Raw genomic sequence first — 21,629 nt, 5'->3', positions numbered from 1 at the left:
TTGACTTAACATGTAACATAACTGTTGAAAATTACGAGAAGTGTGTTGGCTGAGCTGGCCAGCAACAGGAAATCCTGCATTCAATTAGCTTGGTTCCACTCCTCCTCAAGAGGTGTAACATGCTCAAAGCCCCAATATATCCAGGGGCTATTCAAAATAAAGGGTAGAGGGAATGACAAAATCCTGGAAAGCCTGTCTTCATTGAACAGCTGCAAGAGAGTCAGGAACAGTCTTCCTGGATGTGTATCTCATTGGTTTTGTTTTTCTATCTCTGCTGACATTTTGGTCAATTAGGAAACAATAGTCTCATTCCAATATACTGAACCAAATTACTAAAACTAAGTCATGTGACAGTGAGGGTGTGTTTTCAATTATTCACTCTGTTTTTTTGCCAGGCCTATGAAGAAAAACAGCCTTCTGCAGGAGTCAGGTTTTTCTGCCTCTCTGTTGTAAGTTCTCTTTATTATTTTTTTATTTTATAATTACTACAGGCTTTGCACAGTAAATCCAGTACTCCAAAATGCCTTTGCTCTTTACCAAAACAAAAAGGTAGTTCTCCTTCTTGGCTGGAAGCCCTAGACTTCTGTGCTTATTCAATGTTTATGGTAAAGCTGAGTAACAAGACTGATAAAGCTCACAGGATCGAGATTTAAAATGTGATGCAAGAGTTTATGCTGTTAGTACTAAGTAACGTAAAGCCTTCGTGTTCTTGCTAATAAAGAATAGATCTAACTTTTCCACTGTTTCATTAACAGCAGAGGATTCCCATTCAGTCCGGGAACGACTCCAAATTATTTATGTTTGTAAATGCTTGGTTTAATATCCAACCAAAAATGTGAACCAAATGGATGCTACTCAAAAATTATGCATATTGTTTACAGAAGACAAACAGAGAGCTTTTTAACACAAAGCTGAGGGGTGTGGGGGGAACCCTTGAAAAAAGAAGTAACATTTGGTTTGAGTTACAAACCACAGACAGCTTCCATCAGGAGGGCCGGAGGTACCGGAATGGCCAGAGAATATGACAAGCAGCAAGCGCACCAGGGGAAAGATAAGTGGTTTTGGGAGCTGGCTTTGAAATAATTGGCCTTTCCCACAAAAAACTGAATTAAATTTGGTGGAAGATGGCGATGATTCATAAGGATCTTCTGGCACTTGCATTGCTGCTTTCTGGACATTTGTATTAGAGAGCTTATAGAGTGTGTGTTTTGGTGCTTCCTACCGTTGTTGTATTACTTATGCAGCAGCTCTACAGAGAACATTGCATTGGTAAAAGCTGGGAGTAGGGGCATGATCTAGTGCTTAGAGCAAGGGACTGGAAGTCATCAGGACTCCAGGGTTTTATCCTCAGCTCAGCCGCTAACTTGCTGTGTGATATTGGGTAAGTCTTGTAGGGTTCAATTTGGTCTCGAGACGCAAAGGAGCACTGGGGATGGAGGGGCTTGCAGTTGTACTGTCCGTGCAGTGAAGAAGGGAAATGTTATCTCTGCATAAGGCATAACTCCTTAAGAAGTGATGGGGGAGTGGGGCTTATGCAACATGTCCTGCCCCTTTCAGTAGGTGTACTATACACTTCTCCCCAGTTTCAGCTTCGTAGAGAGAGGCCTCTTTCAGGGCATTTAGTATGGCATGTGCTCAGGGGCATGGCTGCTTGCTGTATGGGTGTGCTGGAGCAGAGAAGGGGCTTCTGCTGTCCACTCCATCTTCACTCATGGTGGACCCTACTCTGGTGCACCACAGTTTGGCCATTAATCTTGCTCAGTTTACGCAGTTGTAGAAAGGCTCGGTTTAATTAACTACTTCCTGGGGGGAGGGGAAGTTTAGTAAATATTTGTAAAACACTGAAACCCTTTAACAAGAGATGTTGTCTGCCTCTGAACTGTCCCCTAGTGCAGAGCTGTTCAGATCTCAATTTTTAGTTCAGACCTATCCCTAATGTTATTATTGTTGATATACCGTAGGAGTTCCTGGAAGCACTGATTCCACATTATAAGGGCAACCAATCTCATCTGAAAGGCCTTGAACATCTGGAGGTAAGTTGTGATGCATATTCCGTGGTCTCATTCTAAAAATGCAGCAGGTTCAGTGGTGCAAGTAGAAATAATTTTTTGGTGGTACTGCACTCATGGGAGGGACACAAGGGGGGGTCACGTGACCTCCCTCCATGACCCTCCATGTGACTCCTCTCTGCCCCGCCCCCAGCCCAGGACACCCACGCACTCCCCGTCCCCTCTGACACTCCCCTTACTTGTCTAAAATTTTACAACTGCATCTGTTAAACAGATGCAGTTGTAAAATGATGCTTTGGACCCCTGGTGCCACCTGTACTCTCAGGTGTCATTGAGGATCCAGCAGCACCCTCAAATTGAAAACTTCTTAAATAGAAGAAGGATAGGAAGGACCATCACCCCACTTTCCCTTAACACACTATCAGTGCCTCCTTTATGTCCAAACTAAGGGCTTGGCTACACTTGCAAGTTAGAGCACATTAAAGCAGCCCTGGGTGCCCTAACTCCAGACCCATCCACACTGGCAAGACACTTAGAGCCCCTGGACTCTGCAGCTGGAGCACTCCTGGTAATCCATCTCCACCAGAAGCATAACGCTTGGTCCGTCTCGGCTGAAACTCCCCAGCGTCAGTGTGAACAAGGTGTTGCATTACTGCGCTCTGATTGGCCTCCAGAAACATCCCATTATCCCCTTAAGTCAAGTGGCCACTCTTGTCATTGCTTGGAATTGGCTGTAGGAATGCGGAGATGCCGTTTCAAAGCTCCATTTCTGACAGCTGGCTGCTTATCTGCTCTGGGACAAAGCAACCATTACTGTGGAATGTTGCTTGAGAGGCGGGGAAAGGGGATCTGCTGCTGTCTGAACTTACAAGACAGCATGCTGATATGCTCTCAGGCTCCCCAAAACCCACTCTTTCTCCCCCCACATATACACAACACACTCCCTGTCACACTCTGCCCACCCCCCATTTGAAAAGCATATTGCAGCCACTTGAATGCTGGGATAGCTACCACAATGCCCTGCTCTCTGTGGCCATTGCAAGAGTTACTAATGTGGCCACGCCAGTGCGCTTGTAGCTGTCAGTGTGCACAGATTGCAGTGCTTTCCGTACTGCACTCTACAAAGGTGGGTTTAACTCAAAGTGCCCTACATCTACAAGTGTAGCCATGCCCGTAGAGCGCTCTGAGTTAAACCAGCCCTCGGAAAGCCCAGTATGGAAAGCGCTGTAGTGCGTCCACACTGTCACTCGGGGTGGGTTCACACCCCTCAGCGAGAAAGTTTCAGCGCTCTAAATTGGCAGTGTAGACAAGGCCTAAGTATTGCTCTCCACCAGACACTAGGAAAGCAAAGATGCTGCGCCATCTGGGTTTGATGGAAAAGAGGAATAGAACGGTGTGTGTGCCATGTGCATCTTCATAGAACTGCAGCCCAAATTGTTTGATTATTTTCCTCAGCATGACCTACAGGAAGGGCAATCAAAACCAGCCTGGCAGAACATGCATGAGAACTGTCTCTGGACAGATAAGCAATTGATCAAAATCACATTCTCTGATATCTTGGGGCCAAATCCTGATCCCATTGAAATCAAAAGAAGTTTTTCTTTTGAGTTCAATGGGAACAGGCTTTGACATTTGGAGAGGAAAGAACAAAACCAATCAAGCAAGGGCTATGTTGCTTATACCACAGGTATCAAAGGCTGCTGACTCATGTGAGAAAGCCAGCAGACATCTGAACTTTGTCCATTGCAAGGAAGAAATCAGCAATCAATGAGGCTAGAACAGTCTTTGTACCATATCCAACTCTTAAGTCCATCTGCACAGGATCAAGGAAATATGAAGGCTCCAGATTATTTTAAAGTCCTCAATCCCTTGGTTAGAATGCTCCTATCAGTATATGTTCATAATCCAGAGGCTGGATCAGGAATCAAAAACACTGTTTGAACACCTTCTGTCCTCCCCTCCCCTCCCCTCCCCTCTTGAGGACTCCTGACCAACTTAACAGCACAGTATATATGCTAACAAACTTAAACAAAGCCTTTGTTTAAGTTAGTTGACATATGTATTGTGCTGTTAGATCCAAATAAAGAATAAATGCCTTTCCTAGCTGTGTTCTGCTCCTTTAATGAGCAGAGTGCAATTCCACCCCCCCTCCAGAGTGGGGTTCTAGCCTCCCCAATTCTTTCCGGTACCCCGTACCCACTAAAAATCTCATGCCGGTACTGCGTACTAGAGCGTACCATCCTACTTGCACTCCTGAGCAGGTTAGACACACTGCTTCCTATGCCGATGTTATGGGGATGCACTTGGACTAACTGCATCTTTACTTGAGCAGTATTTGAGATACCTGTAGCCCTATCAATCATACTGTTCATCCAAGCCCACTTTCTGTCTTTCATCTGTTATAAAAGGTCTGTCCCTCCTTCCATCTAAACACCCTCAAGCATACAGGAAATGTAACCTCTATCATGAGCTTTTCAAGATTAATTTCTTAACATACTGAGGTCCTAATGGGGATTTGTTATGTCAAAAAGTAGCAACTGGACTGATTTCTACACCGGGGCAGCAATGAAAGAGTCTTATTTAACCAAAAACCAACAAAACTAAAACAACCCCCAAAAGACGTTACACAATAATATGGGTGGGTGTCATTTACCGTTAACTAATGCAAATTATTCCATGTAAAAAGTGTAATACAAACTGCAGATGTGATACTTAATTAGATCAATGTGCATATTTTCTTGTTATTTGGATATGATTAGGCTGTTAAAGTTATGACTAACAATAGTACATTGCACTTTAAATCCGTGTATCTCAAAGTGCTTTACAAATAGAGGATTCTGGTGAGTATCATTGGCCTCATTTTACTGATTGGGAAACAGAGGCACAGAGAGGTGAAGTGACTTGCCCAATGTCATCCAGCAAGTCAGCATCAGAGCTGAGAACAGAACACAGGTTACTGATCCATTCAACCATCATGCCTCCCCATGTCTATCTAGCTATGCCTAAATACCCTCTTTTATTCTGACGTAGGTGGATTAACTGAGTTCCACGTTTTACTGTTTGTCCAGATTTTTAGGCAGGAAAGCATCCCGTTAAAAAACAAAACAAAACAATTACATATGTACTTAACTTTAAGCATGTGTTTGGGACTTGTGCACATGCTTACATGCTTTCCTAAATCAAGGCCTTTTTTCCTTTGTCATGTGTTATAAGAGTCAGAGCTTGTCCTGGGCCTTTTTTGCTTTAAAAAAACAACAACCAGATCTATGAATTTTTTCACAGCAAAAAAATCCATATTGGAAGAACAGAAATGGATTTTTTTCAAAGATTTCCAGGCCCAGCTCCCCATGCTCCTTGGTATCTCAGAGCTTGGGGAAGCCTTCTCTATGAATAACCCCAGTACCTCCCTCTGCCTGGCTTCTAGTTTTCCCAAGAAGCTGCTAACTGAAATGATCATGATTCTTGCCAGTTTCATTAGTGTCCACCTCAGAATAGCAGCCCTGAAACTGACCAGATCCTTATTAACTTCACTCAGCTGATCCTTTTGGACAAAACTATGAGCAATAAGAGGAGACAGGTACTTGGATTATTCATAGAGAAGGATTCCATTCAACAATAAATGGAAACTAGGGGAGGTAAAGCATTGCGTGATTACAGAGCTGGGAGGTACAGCTCTACATTAGGATTAGATGTTGAAAGATTCCTTCAAAACTGAAACCGGAGAGTTTGGAAGCCCAGGGAGCCCAGTCTCTGTGCCAGCACACCAGGAGATCTGCCAAAGAGCTGGGAGGTGGGCAGAAGAGCTGGCAGATTTCCATAAAAATTTTCATTGAAATTGACACGTTCCAACACAACATTTTGATTTCAATGAATCGGCATTTTCTGACGGAAGAACCTTCCTTTGGAAAATCTCACATAGTGCTAGTATGTAATTTGTGAAGTATTCTGGGATCCTGTTGGATGAAAGACACTGTGAAGCAGAAGGATATTATTATTACTATGATAGAAAATAAATTATCCTAAACTCTTATAAAAGAGTATCACCTATCAAAATGCCTGAATCTCTTCAAGGCACCATATGTATTAGCATACTTCTCAATGATGGATAAAGGGACCTCTTTGCTTCTCATGAAAAGGCTATGTGCAGTGTTTGTTTTTCTTTTACAAAATTAAACAAACTTTGATGCAGACTGGATCTTGTACTCCTCTAGAAGCTACATATTTCCCAGCATATAGCTCTTTTGCTCAGGTTCTCTATTACACATTATTCATTTTTCCTTCTTTTCCTCAGTGTTTGGTTTGGTTTCTATGGGTATTTGTCTGAGCGGTAGAGGAGAGGAATGTGATCTGAGGCTGTCTTGTAGGGTTCTATTATACAGTGGAGCTGGCTTGGTGTAAAATCTACAAGCCTACATTTTCAGGTGGCTGGTCTCCCTTTTGCAGCTGCAATTTGCCTGTGCAAAATTTGCACCCACATTTTTCCATCACCAGCAGAGCCGTGGGTAGAAATCTCAGTTGTAACATGCAACTTATGACTTACACCCATAATTCATTTGCTGACACAAAAAACATAGGTGCAAATTTTGCACCTTTTTTCAAGTGCAATTTGTGCTTGTAAACAGTGAAGCTGAGCCCACTGAGAAGCATTCCTACAGTATCATCTCCCTGTGCATACATTTTCTGTGCTTTATTGCACTGTCCGTGATCTTTGTGCTATTAAACATTCATAATTAGAACATTTCATTATTTTTAAAAATGTCCAACAAAATCCTCAACTCATTACATCGTAATTAGCATTACCTGGCACCTTTGCTAGCACTCGCAGAGATACTAAGGACTGAATGGAACATGGAGATTGAACCACCCTCTCAGAGCTTTCCTTCCTGGCCAGGGTGGACCTGTTCGGGGCCAAATAGATGTTCCAGCCAGTTTTACAACTTTAACCAGCACTAGAGTCACTAAAAGAGAGAGAAATAAATAAATCCCAGTCTAAAACATATTGTGCAAATTCCATGGATCAAAGCTACAGACTTTAAAAGATTTATTTTAAATATGCTTTTCAATTTAATGTAAACTACATTCCATAACCTTCCTGGACCTGTGCATTTGAATAAACAGATCAAAAGGAAGATAAAAACAGGAGAAATAAACCCTGTATAATTGCGTAAGTTTATTACTAGAGCTGGCCAGAAAACAGAATTTCTGTTCTGTAGGAAATTCCAACATTTCAAAATTTGTTTACATTCAGAATTGGAATGAAAAGTCAAAATTTTCTGTGAAATGGGAAATTCCAAAAGATTAACGATTAGCAACATTTTATTTCACTAATGTAAAATCATTTAGTTTCAGTAAGGTCAAAACATTTCATTTAGATAACATCAAACATAATGATATATAACAATAAATATATAATTTTAAATATATGATTCAAATTAATACTTTGATATACTATAAAAGTATAAATGAAATTACTTGAGATGATAAAGTTAAAACAAAATGTTTCAATATTATCAAAATGAAATGAGAAAGTCAGAATGATTCATTTAAACTTTCACCCATCAAAAATCAATATGCTCCTGAAAACCATAATAATTTCAACTAACTTGCATTTTATGATGGAAAAAGGTTATGCTGAAAATTTATTGACCAGTTTTTCTTAATTTTTCTAATATGCTTATTCCTTTACTTAATATTCATTTTATAAAGTACCAATTTTTATGTCACATTGCTACTCCGTGGCATTTCTGCTCTATTTTATTTTGATTTGGTATGCAGAAACATACAGTGGAAAAATAATTCCTTTAATGGGTTACTTTTGCATTAATATGCTGGAGTTGTATTCTTTTCTGAGGTTCAATCCTTAATCAAGTATTCACATCTAAATGGCTTCAATGGATCTCTTTTTTGCAATTACACACAAATTCTTTTAAGTGGGCTTAGCTGTCCAAAGGTATGTGTTTCACTCCAGCCTGGCATTCCTTCCTTATTCATGGCCAAGATCTACTTTAGCTAAACCACTTACAAATCAGATGTGCCAGGCAGAGAATTTAACCTCAACAATTTGATTAATCCTATCTGAATTACAACGCTGTCATAAATCAGGCTCCAAGCAGAGCCTCTCCTTCTATGTGAGTTTGAAGGATAGAATAGTGCTTTTCTGTATCTTCTTTTCAATTTGGGATTTCATCCTGCAAATTCAGCAGAAACCAGGAAGAAGCAACACAACAGAAGCCTCAAAAACATTTGTTTAAAGCACTCCTCTGTGCTTGGAGAGCATAGGAAGAGAATGAAACGGTGAAGGAGAATTTAATACAGCACTGCACAGAAATAAATGTTGCAAGTCATAAGACATCACATGGTTGTTACTGGACTGAAAGGCTCTGTTGACTCAATTTGTTCATCACAACTTTTCAGTAGTGTAGGTTACTGGGAGGGGAAATAGGACGAGGCCAATTATAACTCACTTTTTATATTTCTCTTCTGGGAGGATATTTAGCTGCTGAGGACTAGAGAAAGTTTTTGGCACTGTCATGCCACACAAATGGGAACATGAGAGGAAAAAGGGCAGCATCACCAGCTCACTGAAGGTGGATCGACAGAGCAGAGTTGGGAGCAGGAAATCAAAAAAGTTTCGCTCCATTTCAAGATCACTTATACTCTGTAATACCAAGGATACTGATGATGGGTCAAGTCCAGATGAGAAATGCCCTGATCCCATTGAGATTTCTACCAGTTGGGATCAAGAGAAAATTGACAGTTGCCCTAGACTACAAGTGCTATGCACTTCAGAACCGGATGACAGCACTCCTTATCCTCTTGTGATCACCAGCGTGATCCAGTCCAAAGATGATGGAAGTGAAAGCTGCAAGAATATGAGAAGGAAGTTCTTCATCCAGGTAGGCAATTCACTGACTATTGTTTATTTCATGTTTCAATGGTTTCATGAATCTCAGGGCACAGAAGACACCCCATGATTCTCAGAGATCATGAGCCAGCAGCGGTCCAACTCGGCATAAATAGCACAGAAAGTGTATTACACTCCATCTTGGGCTGCAGGGTCTCTCCACTGCACTCTGCTGACTGACATGCCATTGAAGTCAGTGGAATGTTAAGCCATGCTCAGTGCATTCAGGAGCTGCACTCTACCTGGAATGCAGCAGACCAGCGGCCATAATAGAAAGCGGGGTCATTACAGCACAGACCCTTTTTAAACAGTGCTCTTGTCAGAGTTTATAAGCTAAGTGAGGTGCAGCTGGGTTAGTACTAGGGGAAACTCAGGTGATCCAGTAGGCAAATGATCTGTCTGAATTTGAAGGATGTAGACTCTATGTTGCCAGAGATGTCACCTTCTTAACAGATATAAAAGTGAGACCCTAAGTGCCTCTGGTTGTTAAAAAACTGACGTTGCTTTTATCAAGAGGAAATGTAGTAATCCCACCATTCTGGCCATTTTTCAAATTGACTGATTACATTCTGGATACCTATAATAAATTCCCCCTACAATTTCAGTTGGATGCTGCATATTTTGTCACTTTCTGTCCTAAGGTGTTGTATATTGTTGCTGTGTGCTGTTAAGCAGCTACATTGTTTCATCCCAGAGGTGGCTGCATTACAGGCATAAGTGAAGTGTCTGCTAATACACAGTACATAGTCTGTCCATTCAGCTAGTAAAGACTAAAGCACTTTGAGAACCTTCTTGGTGACAGGAACTAAATATACATTATATACCTAGGTAGTTTATAGCTGGTCACCTCCATGGTATCCTAATGCCTATTACATCATATGCATTTTAGCGATACAAATATTGACCTGTATGAGGGAACTGATTCCTTTGTATTAAATATTCCTTCCATTCATTTTTGCATATCTTCTTTAGCAATGGGCTCAAATCAGAACTTCATATCCAAACACCAAGTAATGCTTATGGTGTTCAAACTCTGAATCCAAATCTCCATTGTGCCACTTGAGCTTCTCCCTAATGATCACAGCACATAGCCCAAACTTGACAAAAAGGGAATCAGGAGAATATAGTGCACATTTCAGTCTCAAAACAGAGCCCCCCTGCCCCCCCCCATCCCCCCCGGGGAATATTCTACTGCATTCCAACGGAAAGAAAAAAAATGACTTAAATTGAGCCAGCCCCAAAAGACGCCCAATCACAATGGAGCTCTGCAAAACCACACCCTTCCTCCAGCATGGAAACATTCCACATTTTGGCTGGTGAGCTCACTCTGCAAATGAAAGGAGGCTGCTGGCCTCTGCCAGCCAAAGGATTCCACTCTACCTTCCTTGCACAGTGCATTCTCATGTGCTTGTCAGCTGTTGCACCTTGTCCATCCACAAACCCAAAGCACCCTGAGTTCCAATAACTGCCACCAGGTTTCCCAGCATCTGACTTCTCACCATTTTACCAAAGATAGTCAAGTCAGAGAATCCAGGTGCCTTGAATTTATGGTAGTCAAGTTAGCTGCTGCCGCTGGAGAACAGTTATACATTAATTCATCTTTAGCAATGTAAGTGTTCCCTGGTGGCACTTGTTAACCTTCTGTATACTGTGTGGACTCATGGTGATGCCATCAAGTCTTCATTTTTCCTCCTACGGGAGCAGAGATGCTGGCATCATCTACCTTGTTCTTCCGTCTGTGTCATCTTGCTGAGGCTCTGCAATATGCAGTGAGGTGATTGATACATCCCCTCTATGTTGCACTGGTCTGTCATAACCGGCTCCTTAGTGCAGTATGCATTAGAGAGCACTTGGCCCTCTCTTAAAACCCCTATCCTCAAATATCCAGAAGAAGAGAGTCAGAGATTTTCTTCAGGTCCCAAGGCGTCAGGCTCTCTGTTGCTCTCTATAATCAGCTGCAGAAATTCATTGGTCAATGCATGGCCCATTCTCATTTCAAGGAATCAGAATCCATTTTTCTGTTACATTACTGGGGCACACAGCTGTGCCAGACTATTGTGTTAGTCCATCAGTTTTCTGCCTTACACTACCTGCAGCCGTGTGCCTGGTGCCCATGACCCTGAAGGTGTGAACACCCTCCACAAAAATCCAGAGCACTGAACTCTCAAACAGCAGTTCCTTCCAGGCCCAGAAGTGGAAGAATTCATGTTCCTGTCTGAGCCTTACACTGTTGTTCGTGTATGATTCACTAGTGTTCTCACTTTGATTAAATTACACAGTGTTTCCAGCATCACTTTGTTTCAGGCAACCAGTTTCAGGTACATACTCTTGTCGCAAATACTTGGCAAGTTCTATGTATCGACACAGTACAGTAAGTATAATAGGAAGTGCCATGATCTGATTACAGCTATCATTTATATTACATAAAAATAATTTTGATAACCAGTGACCATAACAAGAATAATAAAAGTACTACAAGGGTCTTTGTCATTTGTCAAAACAGAGCAGTTGTGAGTAGGCGGAAGTGTGGAAACTAAGGCAACACTTGTTATCCCTGGAAGACATGTTTTATTTTGTTTGTTGTGGTCTCAAGGGCCACACTGACAGCTTACTAAGACCCTGACAATTGTATGTAACTTGCATCATAATCATAGAATCATAGGACTGAAAGGGACCTTGAGAGGTTATCTAGTCCAGTCCCCTGTGCTCATGGCAGGACTAAGGGCTTGTCTTCATGACTGGGGTAAGTTGATCTAAGTTACACTACTCCAGCTGCATGAATAAAGTAACTGGAGTCGACGTAGCTTAGGTCAACTTACCCCGGTGTCTTCACTGCACTGCATCGACGGGAGACGCTCTCCGGTCAACTTCCCTTAGTCTTCTCGAAGAGCTGGAGTATCAGGGTTGACCGGAGAGTGGTCTGCAGTCGATTTAGAGGGTGTTCACTTGACCCAATCAATCCCTGCTGTATCGATTGCAGCAGCACCCATCTCTCTGTAGTGAAGACCAGTCCTAAGTATTATCTAAACCATCCTTACAGGTGTTTGTCTAACTTGGTCTTAAAAATCTCTAGTGATGGAGATTCTACAACCTCCCTAGGCAATTTATTCCAGTGCTTAACCACCCAGACAGTTAGGAAGTTTTGCCTAATGTCCAACCTAAAGTGCACTTATTGCAATTTAAGCCCATTGCGTCTTGTCCTATCCTCAGAGCTTACAGAGAATACTACTACTACTTTGCTCTTCTAAAATGGTTTTCATTTGAGAATCTTACTTAACAAACAGAAATTGAGCACAATGCAAATCAGGACCTTCTGGTGGAGACAATGGCGCTAGTGTAACAAGTGACTTGTGCCATTGCAGATTATCCCAGCTCCATCTTAGTGATTTGTACCATTAAAGCAACAATAGTGCAGAAAACACAGCATTTAGGTGTGTGGTTACATACAGTTTTCACCACGCTGATATGTGTATTATTATAAAGTAGCAGACAGTGTTGTGTATTAGATTTGCTTCATAACTGATTTCTAGGCAAAGTCACAACATTTTCAGTCTACTGTGCCAATTCTGATAACTGATACCGGGTGGCTGAGTTTCAAATGAATCCCGGGAACTGTAATTTGTGTAACGGTCTCACTATGGGGCACTTATTCCGCTTATGAAAATAAACAAACACTTTGATGTAAATTCAAATGGAAAACATTATGGAAAGGTTCTTCTGACGTTCTGATTACATTATGGTTCTAAACCATTTGCCTTTGCTTTCAAGGAGGAATATTCAAAGCACGGTTAGTCCCCAGTATGCATTTTGGGGATTATTTTAACCCAGCAACTAAAGCGTTAATAATTTCAGAATGCATACTCAGTGATTAAACTGGGGTGTATGCAATTCTATGTTCCCAATGGGTAGATGGGCCTGGGGTGAAACAAAGGTCCCTCATTGATTACTCTGTAGTTGGCATGAAGCTATGTTCTAAGTGAGTTTGATATTATCTGAGACAAACTTCCCTATATCTCTATAAAAATATACATCCATACAAAAGGTTGTCTGGAAAATGAAAATTGGTCCATTTGGAAATGCCATGGAATGAAAATGTTTTCCAAATCTTCTAGATGCCTACATAATCTTTTTATTTTTGATCAACTCTCATGGCAAGAATAGTATTCAGAGTTTTCTTAATAGTATTCACCAAGCGAGGAAGGTACCTCGATCTTCATCCAGATGGGTCCTATGAGAAATCCTATGGCCTGTGTTATGCAGGAAGTCAGACTAGACAATCGCAAGGGGCCCTTCTGGCCTTAAAGTCTAGCATTGGTAAATCTCTGATGTCAGACAAGGGAATCCTAAGATCATTAAATATTGTGCTGGTCGGTAGCTGTCTGAAAATGCAGCTTTGGGAGGCTAGTGATATGGGCTATTTTGACCTCTCTCACTCATTGGAATTCTCTTTCTATGTGTTACAAATGTTAAGGATTTTGTTAAGTAAGTTCTACTGGGTGTGCTGTGATCTTTCAACACATCCACTACTTAAAAGTGCAGACAACTCAAACTACTATGACCTTGGCTAAAAAAGCAACAAAGAAAATGGAATGGCAAGCCAAAGGCTGGTAGTCTATAACATCGCTGAGTGGGATGGTCACTGGGAAAGAATGCTCCTTTCTGAATGTGTTCGCCTGTCATGTGCTGCTCAAAGTAACTTCCTGGCTTTCCGTGTGTGCACCAAATGGTAAGGATACTGGTGTGTAAATACGAAGATCTGCTTTACAGCCTCTCTGCTCTTGATGACACTTGGTGCCCTGACACTCAGGCAAAAGCTGTGGAAGGAGGGTATATCTGATAGGGCTACTGAGAAATCAGAGACAAAGTCAGTCATGGTGAGGAATGGGTGGGACGAGGGACATTCACCCGAGCTGGAATGGTCCTTTGAGCACCCAAGCAATTTCAAGCAGTAATCTCTTTCTAGTTTATTACTGCTTCTGGCAGCACTACATTATGATATGTGGCTTCTTCTGCACATGCCACCGTCACCCATGTTGGGCAGTGGCATGTAACACCCAATCACTGTAATAGTAGCCATGGCAATAGGGCTACTGAGGGAAAGGGGGTATCCAGGATAGCGGGCAATGTTGAGGGGAAGGTTTTCTGCGTGAATGCCCAACAGCCAAAAGACTGGAGTCAGAATTTCAGTGGATCGTAGGGCTCCGTGTGGTTCCAGAACCAGACCCCGGCCTTTTCCATGTGGCCCTCAATCTCTCATGCCTGAGAGAAAAAAACAACTCACTATTTTTGCATCATCATCCAGGCATATTTTTTGTTAATTTCCCATTTTCCAGGAGAGGATGATTTGACCCATTCTTTGTGATGGGATGATTTCCATGGCAGAAGACTGTGATGTCTCAGAAACAGGGTTATGGCATGACAGCTGGACAAGCTTGGTTGGGAGGGAGGCTGTATTTATTCCTTCACTTTCTTCATTTGTGCTCTCTCTCTCTTTCTGTGCTCTCCCTTCTGCCCTTCCCAGAAATGGGACTGTGAGATCAGACACAGGTTATCTCTTAAACTTGTTGAGTGAGGTGACATGTAGCAAGTGGGTGACGCAACAGGTAGGGCAGGTTCCCAGAAAAAAAATGGCTAAGGATAGCTGATGAATAGACAGATCTATTTATACTGCGTGATCTGTTTACCCGTCTCTCTATCCATCAACTAGCCATAGCTAGGGTTTTGTGGGAACCTGAATCCCAAGCCCCACCTGTTGCATCAGGCGATTAATTCATGTACCACTGATCTCATAATCTCACTACTGAGAAGGAGGGCAACTGGTGAAAAGGAGGTAAAACAGAGAGGGCAGGAGGGGGTGGCTACCTCCAATGGCACAGTTCCACTATCCCATGGATTTTTCACAGGTACCAGCTGGTACCTTTATTAATTTCAAAGGGAATTCCCAGACAGATGCTAGGAAAATAAATGGAATTTTGTCTAAAAGTTTTTAAAGGACCAGTTCCTCAGCTGAACATATCAAACTCAATGGAGCTCTGCTGATTTACACCAGTGAGGCCTCTGGCCCTATTTTTCAAAATTGACATAATACAATTTCTCTGGAAGAAAATTCAAAAAGGCTCTATTCTCTTAATTGGTCATTGACTCAGAAATCACAGCTCTTTAGTATTCAGCGGGCTATAGAAGCCTAAGCACTCACTGCTATATTGTTATTACTGTTTTTTAAACAGAGTCAATCAGGTTATCATCATATGCCTGGTTAAGTGATTACCAGATCTTCCTTGAACCACCCATGTGCAGTCATGTATTTCATTTCAGACAATCTAACTATTGTGAGTTACATTCAGAGTGCACGAAAGTGTTTCAGTTTTCCAGCGAAGGCCTGGTTACGCTTATTTCAAAACAGCATCTGGAAGGAGATGTTTCAAGACAGGACTCTCAGCTAGAAACGTCTAATGAGAAAGTGATGGAAAAGGAAATCTCTGAAATGGCAGAGATAAAAATATCCTGAGATTTGGCCTTTGGTATGATAAGAATGAAGAAAATTGGTTGCAAAATGAAAAGCATGAAAGATCAGCTGAATCTATACACAAAAGTTTCCAAAAAAATCCTGCGATATTCCTTTGATTTAGATTTTTCTTTCAGCCTGAGATTTTTTGCTTAAATGTAATCTTACTAACAGTGCACTATTGAAAGGCCTTCATTTTATTTGCATGCTTGGGGTCAATAACATTTGAACAGATGTGAAATACATGTTTCACCAGCTTCATTAAGCTCTGTATGGCAAAGCTGCCTATAAGTGAAAGATTTTTTTATTCATTGGCAACCGACATGCATTAAACATACATTCCAGTAATGACTAGGTCTGGTGCCCTAGGAGGAACCCACCTGCCCACCCACCAAACCTGCCAACTTTATTTTAACATGTTCTCTACGTTTGCCAGGCCTGGAGCTATGAGTCACCGGACAAAACCAACAGGACACATTAAAAAAAGGGGCAAAACTAATAACTGCTCTGCTCCTGGAAGCACCAGCAGAGCATTTTTACATATAAAATAATAAATGAGACAGGAAATAAAAGACATTAAAGAGCAAAGCCCAAACAAATTGGCTGCTGTAACATCGGCCAGTCTAATATTTATTTTTTAAAGCTTTTATGTCATGTTGCTAGAACTTGGATTTTAATATAATGATCTATATCCAGGACTCCAAACTACAAATGCGGACAACACATACGAATTGCTACACCTCCCTCCAACAAAAATTAATTTCTAATGTATTTGACAGATAGAGCTAAACTGAAAATTAACCAAACCTGATGGTAAAAAAGGGATTTAAAACAAAAATTATAGCTGTTCTCTAGTTTTTGTGAGACACACAACAGAACTTGCTTCCAGTTTTGCATTCTCACTAATTTAATGCATACAAATGATTGGGCCCAGAAAAATATCCAAATCACCTCTTATTATTATTATTTGACATTTAAATAACCGTAGCACCTGCCTCGAAATCCAAGTCAGGATAGTGTCCCCATTGCATATATGGACAACATATATTGAGATAGTCCCTGCCCCCAAAGAATTTACAATCTAAGCCTCTGATCTTGCAAAGAAAACCATGCGGCCACCTGCATGGAGCTCCACTAACTCAACTCGAAATCAAGCAGTTCTCTTTGCAGGATGGGAATCTAAGTCCTGTACACAAGCTGGGGAACAGAGCATGACCGCATGTGGGTTTCAATGGGGGGAGGTGTCTCTGAATAGAGTGGAGCTTGAGACTGGCTGAAAATTTGCCCTGAGGAGTCAAAAAATAAAATCCTCCAAATGTAAGCGCTCAATGCTGCAAGCCCTGACATGTATGAAGAATCACTCACTGCTCATGTGAGCACTTCCATTCATTTCAAAGGGGCTAGTCATGGGACTAAGTATTTTTGTGATAAAAGGTTTGCAAGATCCAAGCCTGAATTCGGCATATAAAATGAAACACACATTGTTCGGGCACCTCCTCGGACCATACGGCCACTACTGCTTTTATCCTTAGCTGTCCCAGCCCATGGCACTGCCAGCTGCACAGGCTTTACCAGGTTGTAGGTATTTGGCCATGAACCTAGTGCAAGAATCTCACCAGACCCTATGATCCCACATTAGTTTTTGGAAGCATGAGTGACTCCTAGTGAATTTCATGTATGCTTCTATAAGCAAAATTTGCCCTTGTATTCACATGAGTTTCTCAGCAGTGCATAAAGCCAAATTAACAAAATAAAAATGGCAGTTTAATGCCACTAGGGGCTGATTATTCTTAACGTATTACTGGAATTCAATCTCTCACTCTTTCTCTTTTTGTTCCCCCGGGGTGGGCTGATACTTCTTTCAGGACCATTAATCACTTGTAGTGTAGTAAGGAGAAAACACTTAACTGTATCAATAAAACAGAGGGAAAAATACTCCATGGACTTCAAGTATAAATGTGTCCCAGCATACTTAACTTAGTATTTTTGTCTCTCCCTTTCCTTCCAGTTGGCATGGTCAAAAAATCTCACACATCCCTATTGTCAAAATCTGTCAGCTGCTCTCTTGCCTCTTCATGGCAAAACACATCATACTATAATCTTTTCCTATGGTAATCAGAAGTCATTGCAGTCCCATGGAGAAGAATTGTTTGAGATGTTTGTCTCACACAACAGCATCTACCCAGAAGTGAGCTGCATTCAGCTTCTACTTTTCTTGTGTTTAGAAATAATCTGGATCTAGGAACAAGAAAATTGATGCTTTAAAAAATCAAACTGTAAATAACTTAAATACTCTCTGCATATTTACTTTGATGCAATAAAGAGTTTTTGTCTTCATCTTCCTGAACCAGGATGGCTGCATCTGGAGGCTCTGTATAGCCACGGGAAATGATGGCCTGGGGATCCAAATCTCGAGAACCCCCAACTGCACTTCTCTTGGGAAAGGGTTCACAGTCAGCCAAGTGATCAATGGGGGTGCTGCCCACAGGTACTTCATTTATAATTTTTATTATGGACTAACTTGATGGTTTTTGAAGGACCCATCGTCTGACTCCAGCTGCACTTTAAGATCTTAAATCCAAAGGAACGCAGTGATGCACAGGAAACATCTTACATTGCACTGAGCTGAAGAAATGGATAAACATATTAGAAATAAAACATGCAGCCATGCTCAGCTCTAACTCTTCTCAATGTTAATTGCAAATAAGGATTATAGAATCATAGAGGTGCAGGACCTCGAGAGATCATCTAGTCCAATACCCTGCACTCAAGGCAGGACTACATAATAGCTCGACCATCCCTGACAGGTGTTTGTCTACCATTTCTTAAAATTTCTGATGACAGAGATTCCACAACCTCCCTAGGTAATTTGTTCCAGTGCTTAACCACCCTGACTGTTAGAAAGTTCTTCCTAATGTCCAACCTAAACTGACCTTTCTGCAATTTAAGTCCATTGCTTCTTGTCCTATCCTCAGAGGTTAACAAGAACAATGTCTCCTAGTAACAACCTTTTATGTCCTTAAAAACTGTTCTCGTCCGCCCAACCCCCACCTCCTCTTCTCCAGACTAAACAAACCCAATTTTTTCAATCTTTCCTTGTAGGTCATGTTTTCTATACCTTTAATCATCCTTGTTACGATCCTTTGGATTTTTTCCAGTTTGCCACATTTTTCCTGAAATGTTGCACCTAGAAACCGGACACAGTACTCCAGCTGAGGCCTTATCAGTGCTGAGTAGAGTGGAGAAATTACTTCTTGTGTCTTGCTTAAAACATTACAGAATAGTATTCACTTGTTTTGTAACAGCGTTACACTCTTCACTCATATTTAGCTTGCAATCCACTATGACCCCCAGATCCCTTTCTGCAGTACTCCTTGCTAGGCAGTCATTTTCCATTTTGTATGTATGCAACTGATTATTCTTTTCTAAATGGAGTACTTTGCATTTGTCCTTATTGAATTTCATCTTATTTACTTCAGACCATTTCTCCAGTTTGTCCAGATCATTTTGAATTTTAATCCTACCCTCCAAAGCCCTTGCAATCCCTCCCAGCTTGGTATCGTCCACAAACTTTATAAGTGTACTCTCTATGCATTATCTAATCATTGATTAGAAAGAGGCTAACTTGTGCATTGTAAAAGATTTATGGTGTCCCCTCTTTAATAGCCCTTGGTAAAGGCCACCATGCTACCAGATGTACTGGAAGGCATTATGGCCCTGGGTTCTCTTTAGAGAGCACAGTATACAGTCCTCTCCACAGCTTAGAATGGTGGGGGAAGAGGGAGCTCTTTGGGATGTTTTGTGCACTAAGGAGTGCTTGCAGGGAGCCATCTGTGATTGTAGCCAGCCCCTGCATGAGAGTGTTCAAGGTGGCAGGGGAAAGGAGAGATTTCATGTGCCTTTGTGGGCGAGACATCAAGAACAATCTCAATTATGCTGTATTGTTCTTGGGTCTGTAATACTGTGTGTGTGTGTTTTAAAGGGATGGTCGTCTAAGCCCAGGGGATGAACTGTTAACACTAAATGGACAATCACTTAATGAGCTCACCAACAAAGAGGCTGAATCTCTCATTCAATCAGCAACTGGACTGGTGAATTTGGTGATTGCTAACAAGGTAAGTAGGAGGGCTGTGGTCCACTCCACATCTCCTTGGCATTTCAAAAGTGTTTACCTGAAAGGCAAGAGGAATCAGTGCACTGAATATCTGGAACATTTGTTTTTTCTCCCCCAAACCTCACGTGGTCTAAGTCTGCTAACCTTCAGTGTAGCTCTTCCAGGACAAACAGAGACTATGGGGAGCCATCAGCCCTTAGAAATTTTAGCTGGGACTATACAGTCACTCCTTTCATAAGCACATACCCCACCACTGTGTGTTTTCTATGTACAGACTGACCAAAGCTGGGGTGGATGAATGGAAGATCCATGAATCCAGGACCTGGGCTGGGAAAGGGCCAAGGACCCACCAAGTTTGGATCCAAGGCTCTATAGCTGTGGGACCCACTGCTACAGAGTGCTAGGGTTTGCCATCGGGATCAGAGAGCACGAGGTAGCATTAACAGGACAGTGAGGCAGGAGTATTACAAACAAGCCCTTTTCCAGTGGAAGCCCTTTGATCTTTTGTGGGTAGACCATTTGGATCCAGATCTCACAGTTTAAACCTACCCTCAAGCACACATCTGAGTGGTGCTGGTTGTATTTCCCTAATTTAGTTATTGCTGCTCTCCCAATAATCTGTCATATAGCAAAGGCATTAAAAAAGGCATTATACCCCGCTAGTACAGACTGAAGCACTGTGTAGACAAGCCCTAAGGCACCACTCCTGCAGTGAGTTCCAGGGGGGTGCTTCCCTGCCTTACATCTGCATGGAGCCCCTTTGACGTCAATGGTGTTCGTGCAGGTGTTCATTGCAGGATTGGGACCTAAACGTTAACAAAAAAAACATTCAGTTATCTAGAGCCCAGGAAACTCACGTAGCTAGTACAGGCTTAGTTAGAGAAATGAGAACTGAAGTCTCCAGTCCTGCCTAGAGTGTGCCTCTTTTTAGCATCTTCATACTGTACATTGTCTATCACCGTGAGGTCTGGTAGACTCTAACCAGGGGTTTATTTCTTTTTCCTTTCAAAATCAAAGAGGACTTATGTTTTATAAGGCAGACTATATTTAACATTTATATTATGGTAGCAGCCAACAGCTTCAGCGTGGTTAGGTCCCACTGTGCACTTTAAAACATACATTATGTTGGCTGAAAAATAAAACTAAAAGTGAACAGAAAACATTTTGGAAATGAGATTCTGGAACCGGCTACTTAGCCAAAACCTATAAAAATCAGTTTCACAATGCACCCTTCAGACTCTTCTTTGTGCTTCTTATTCTAAAGAATTCACTAGGGGAAACAGGCCGGAAAGAGGATGTATTTTTTTATGATTTGGCAATGGTGCCACTTGCTGCTGAAGAGGAGCGTTACCATTCAGTGGCTCACTGTGACAGGATACTTCCAAACAGCTCTACTAAAACTAGACTTCAAGAAGTAAGTTAAATCTTGTTGTTGGCCCTCAACATCTTATGACATATAGACCCTGCTCCTATACCATTTTGTGGCCTCCTCAGCCCCTGCAAGATTCCCTTGAGTAAAACTGGCTTGGCTTTTTATGCAAAGTGATAGTTTGTCACATACATGGGATTTTGTCATAGCTATTTCCCCAATGATTTAACTGAGAGAGGTTTTTCCATGCAATTAGTGCCCTTTTATCATTCTTTTAGAACTGATAAGGCTCAATAATCCTATTAATTGCAATAAATTGCATTCCCTAGATCCATAGATGGACGAAACTTCTTATTTTTAAAGTATGCTTAGAGTCGAGGTTCCTAGTTGGGTGTAATCATTTACTTTTCCCATTGAACTCCCAAGCTATTTTGGACAAATTTGTTTAATTGAAAGCTTATAAATGCTGAACACAGTGGCCACTGTTTTCAAAGTAATCTTGGGTGCCTATCTTGGAACTCCTTGAAAGGGACCGATTCTCAGAAAGTGCTAATCATCTACCCTCCAAAAATCAGGCCCCTTTAAAATCAAACCACTAGTCACATCTGATATTTAAAGCAGCATATCTGGAGTTACCAAGAAATGAAAATATTCTTGTAGGTTTGTTGCGGGTGGGGGAAGAAGAGGGAGATAGACTCATTTTTACCTAGCATCTTGAATGTAACTTC

The 21,629-nt window shown here is 41.6% G+C and overlaps 1 protein-coding gene across 1 annotated transcript in view; it reads left to right on the top strand.

Annotated features, from left to right (window-relative positions):
- The first annotated feature begins 404 nt into the window (after window positions 1–404).
- Window positions 405–21,629, top strand: part of IL16 (interleukin 16) — a 54,713-nt gene continuing 33,488 nt past the window's right edge. The window contains exons 1-6 of the mRNA XM_084641867.1: window positions 405–449; window positions 1,962–2,033; window positions 8,506–8,905; window positions 17,770–17,906; window positions 19,401–19,533; window positions 20,797–20,946. Of these exons, the coding sequence (XP_084497993.1) occupies window positions 8,540–8,905; window positions 17,770–17,906; window positions 19,401–19,533; window positions 20,797–20,946 (786 nt within the window). The 5' untranslated portion in view covers window positions 405–449; window positions 1,962–2,033; window positions 8,506–8,539. The remainder of the gene's footprint in view (window positions 450–1,961; window positions 2,034–8,505; window positions 8,906–17,769; window positions 17,907–19,400; window positions 19,534–20,796; window positions 20,947–21,629) is intronic.

This window comes from Lepidochelys olivacea, assembly GCF_965140295.1.
Source record: "Lepidochelys olivacea isolate rLepOli2 genome assembly, chromosome: 10".
Classification (NCBI taxonomy): domain Eukaryota; kingdom Metazoa; phylum Chordata; order Testudines; family Cheloniidae; genus Lepidochelys; species Lepidochelys olivacea.
The sequence above is the reverse complement of the archived record's forward strand: the minus strand, read 5'-3'. Positions and strand labels throughout refer to the sequence as shown.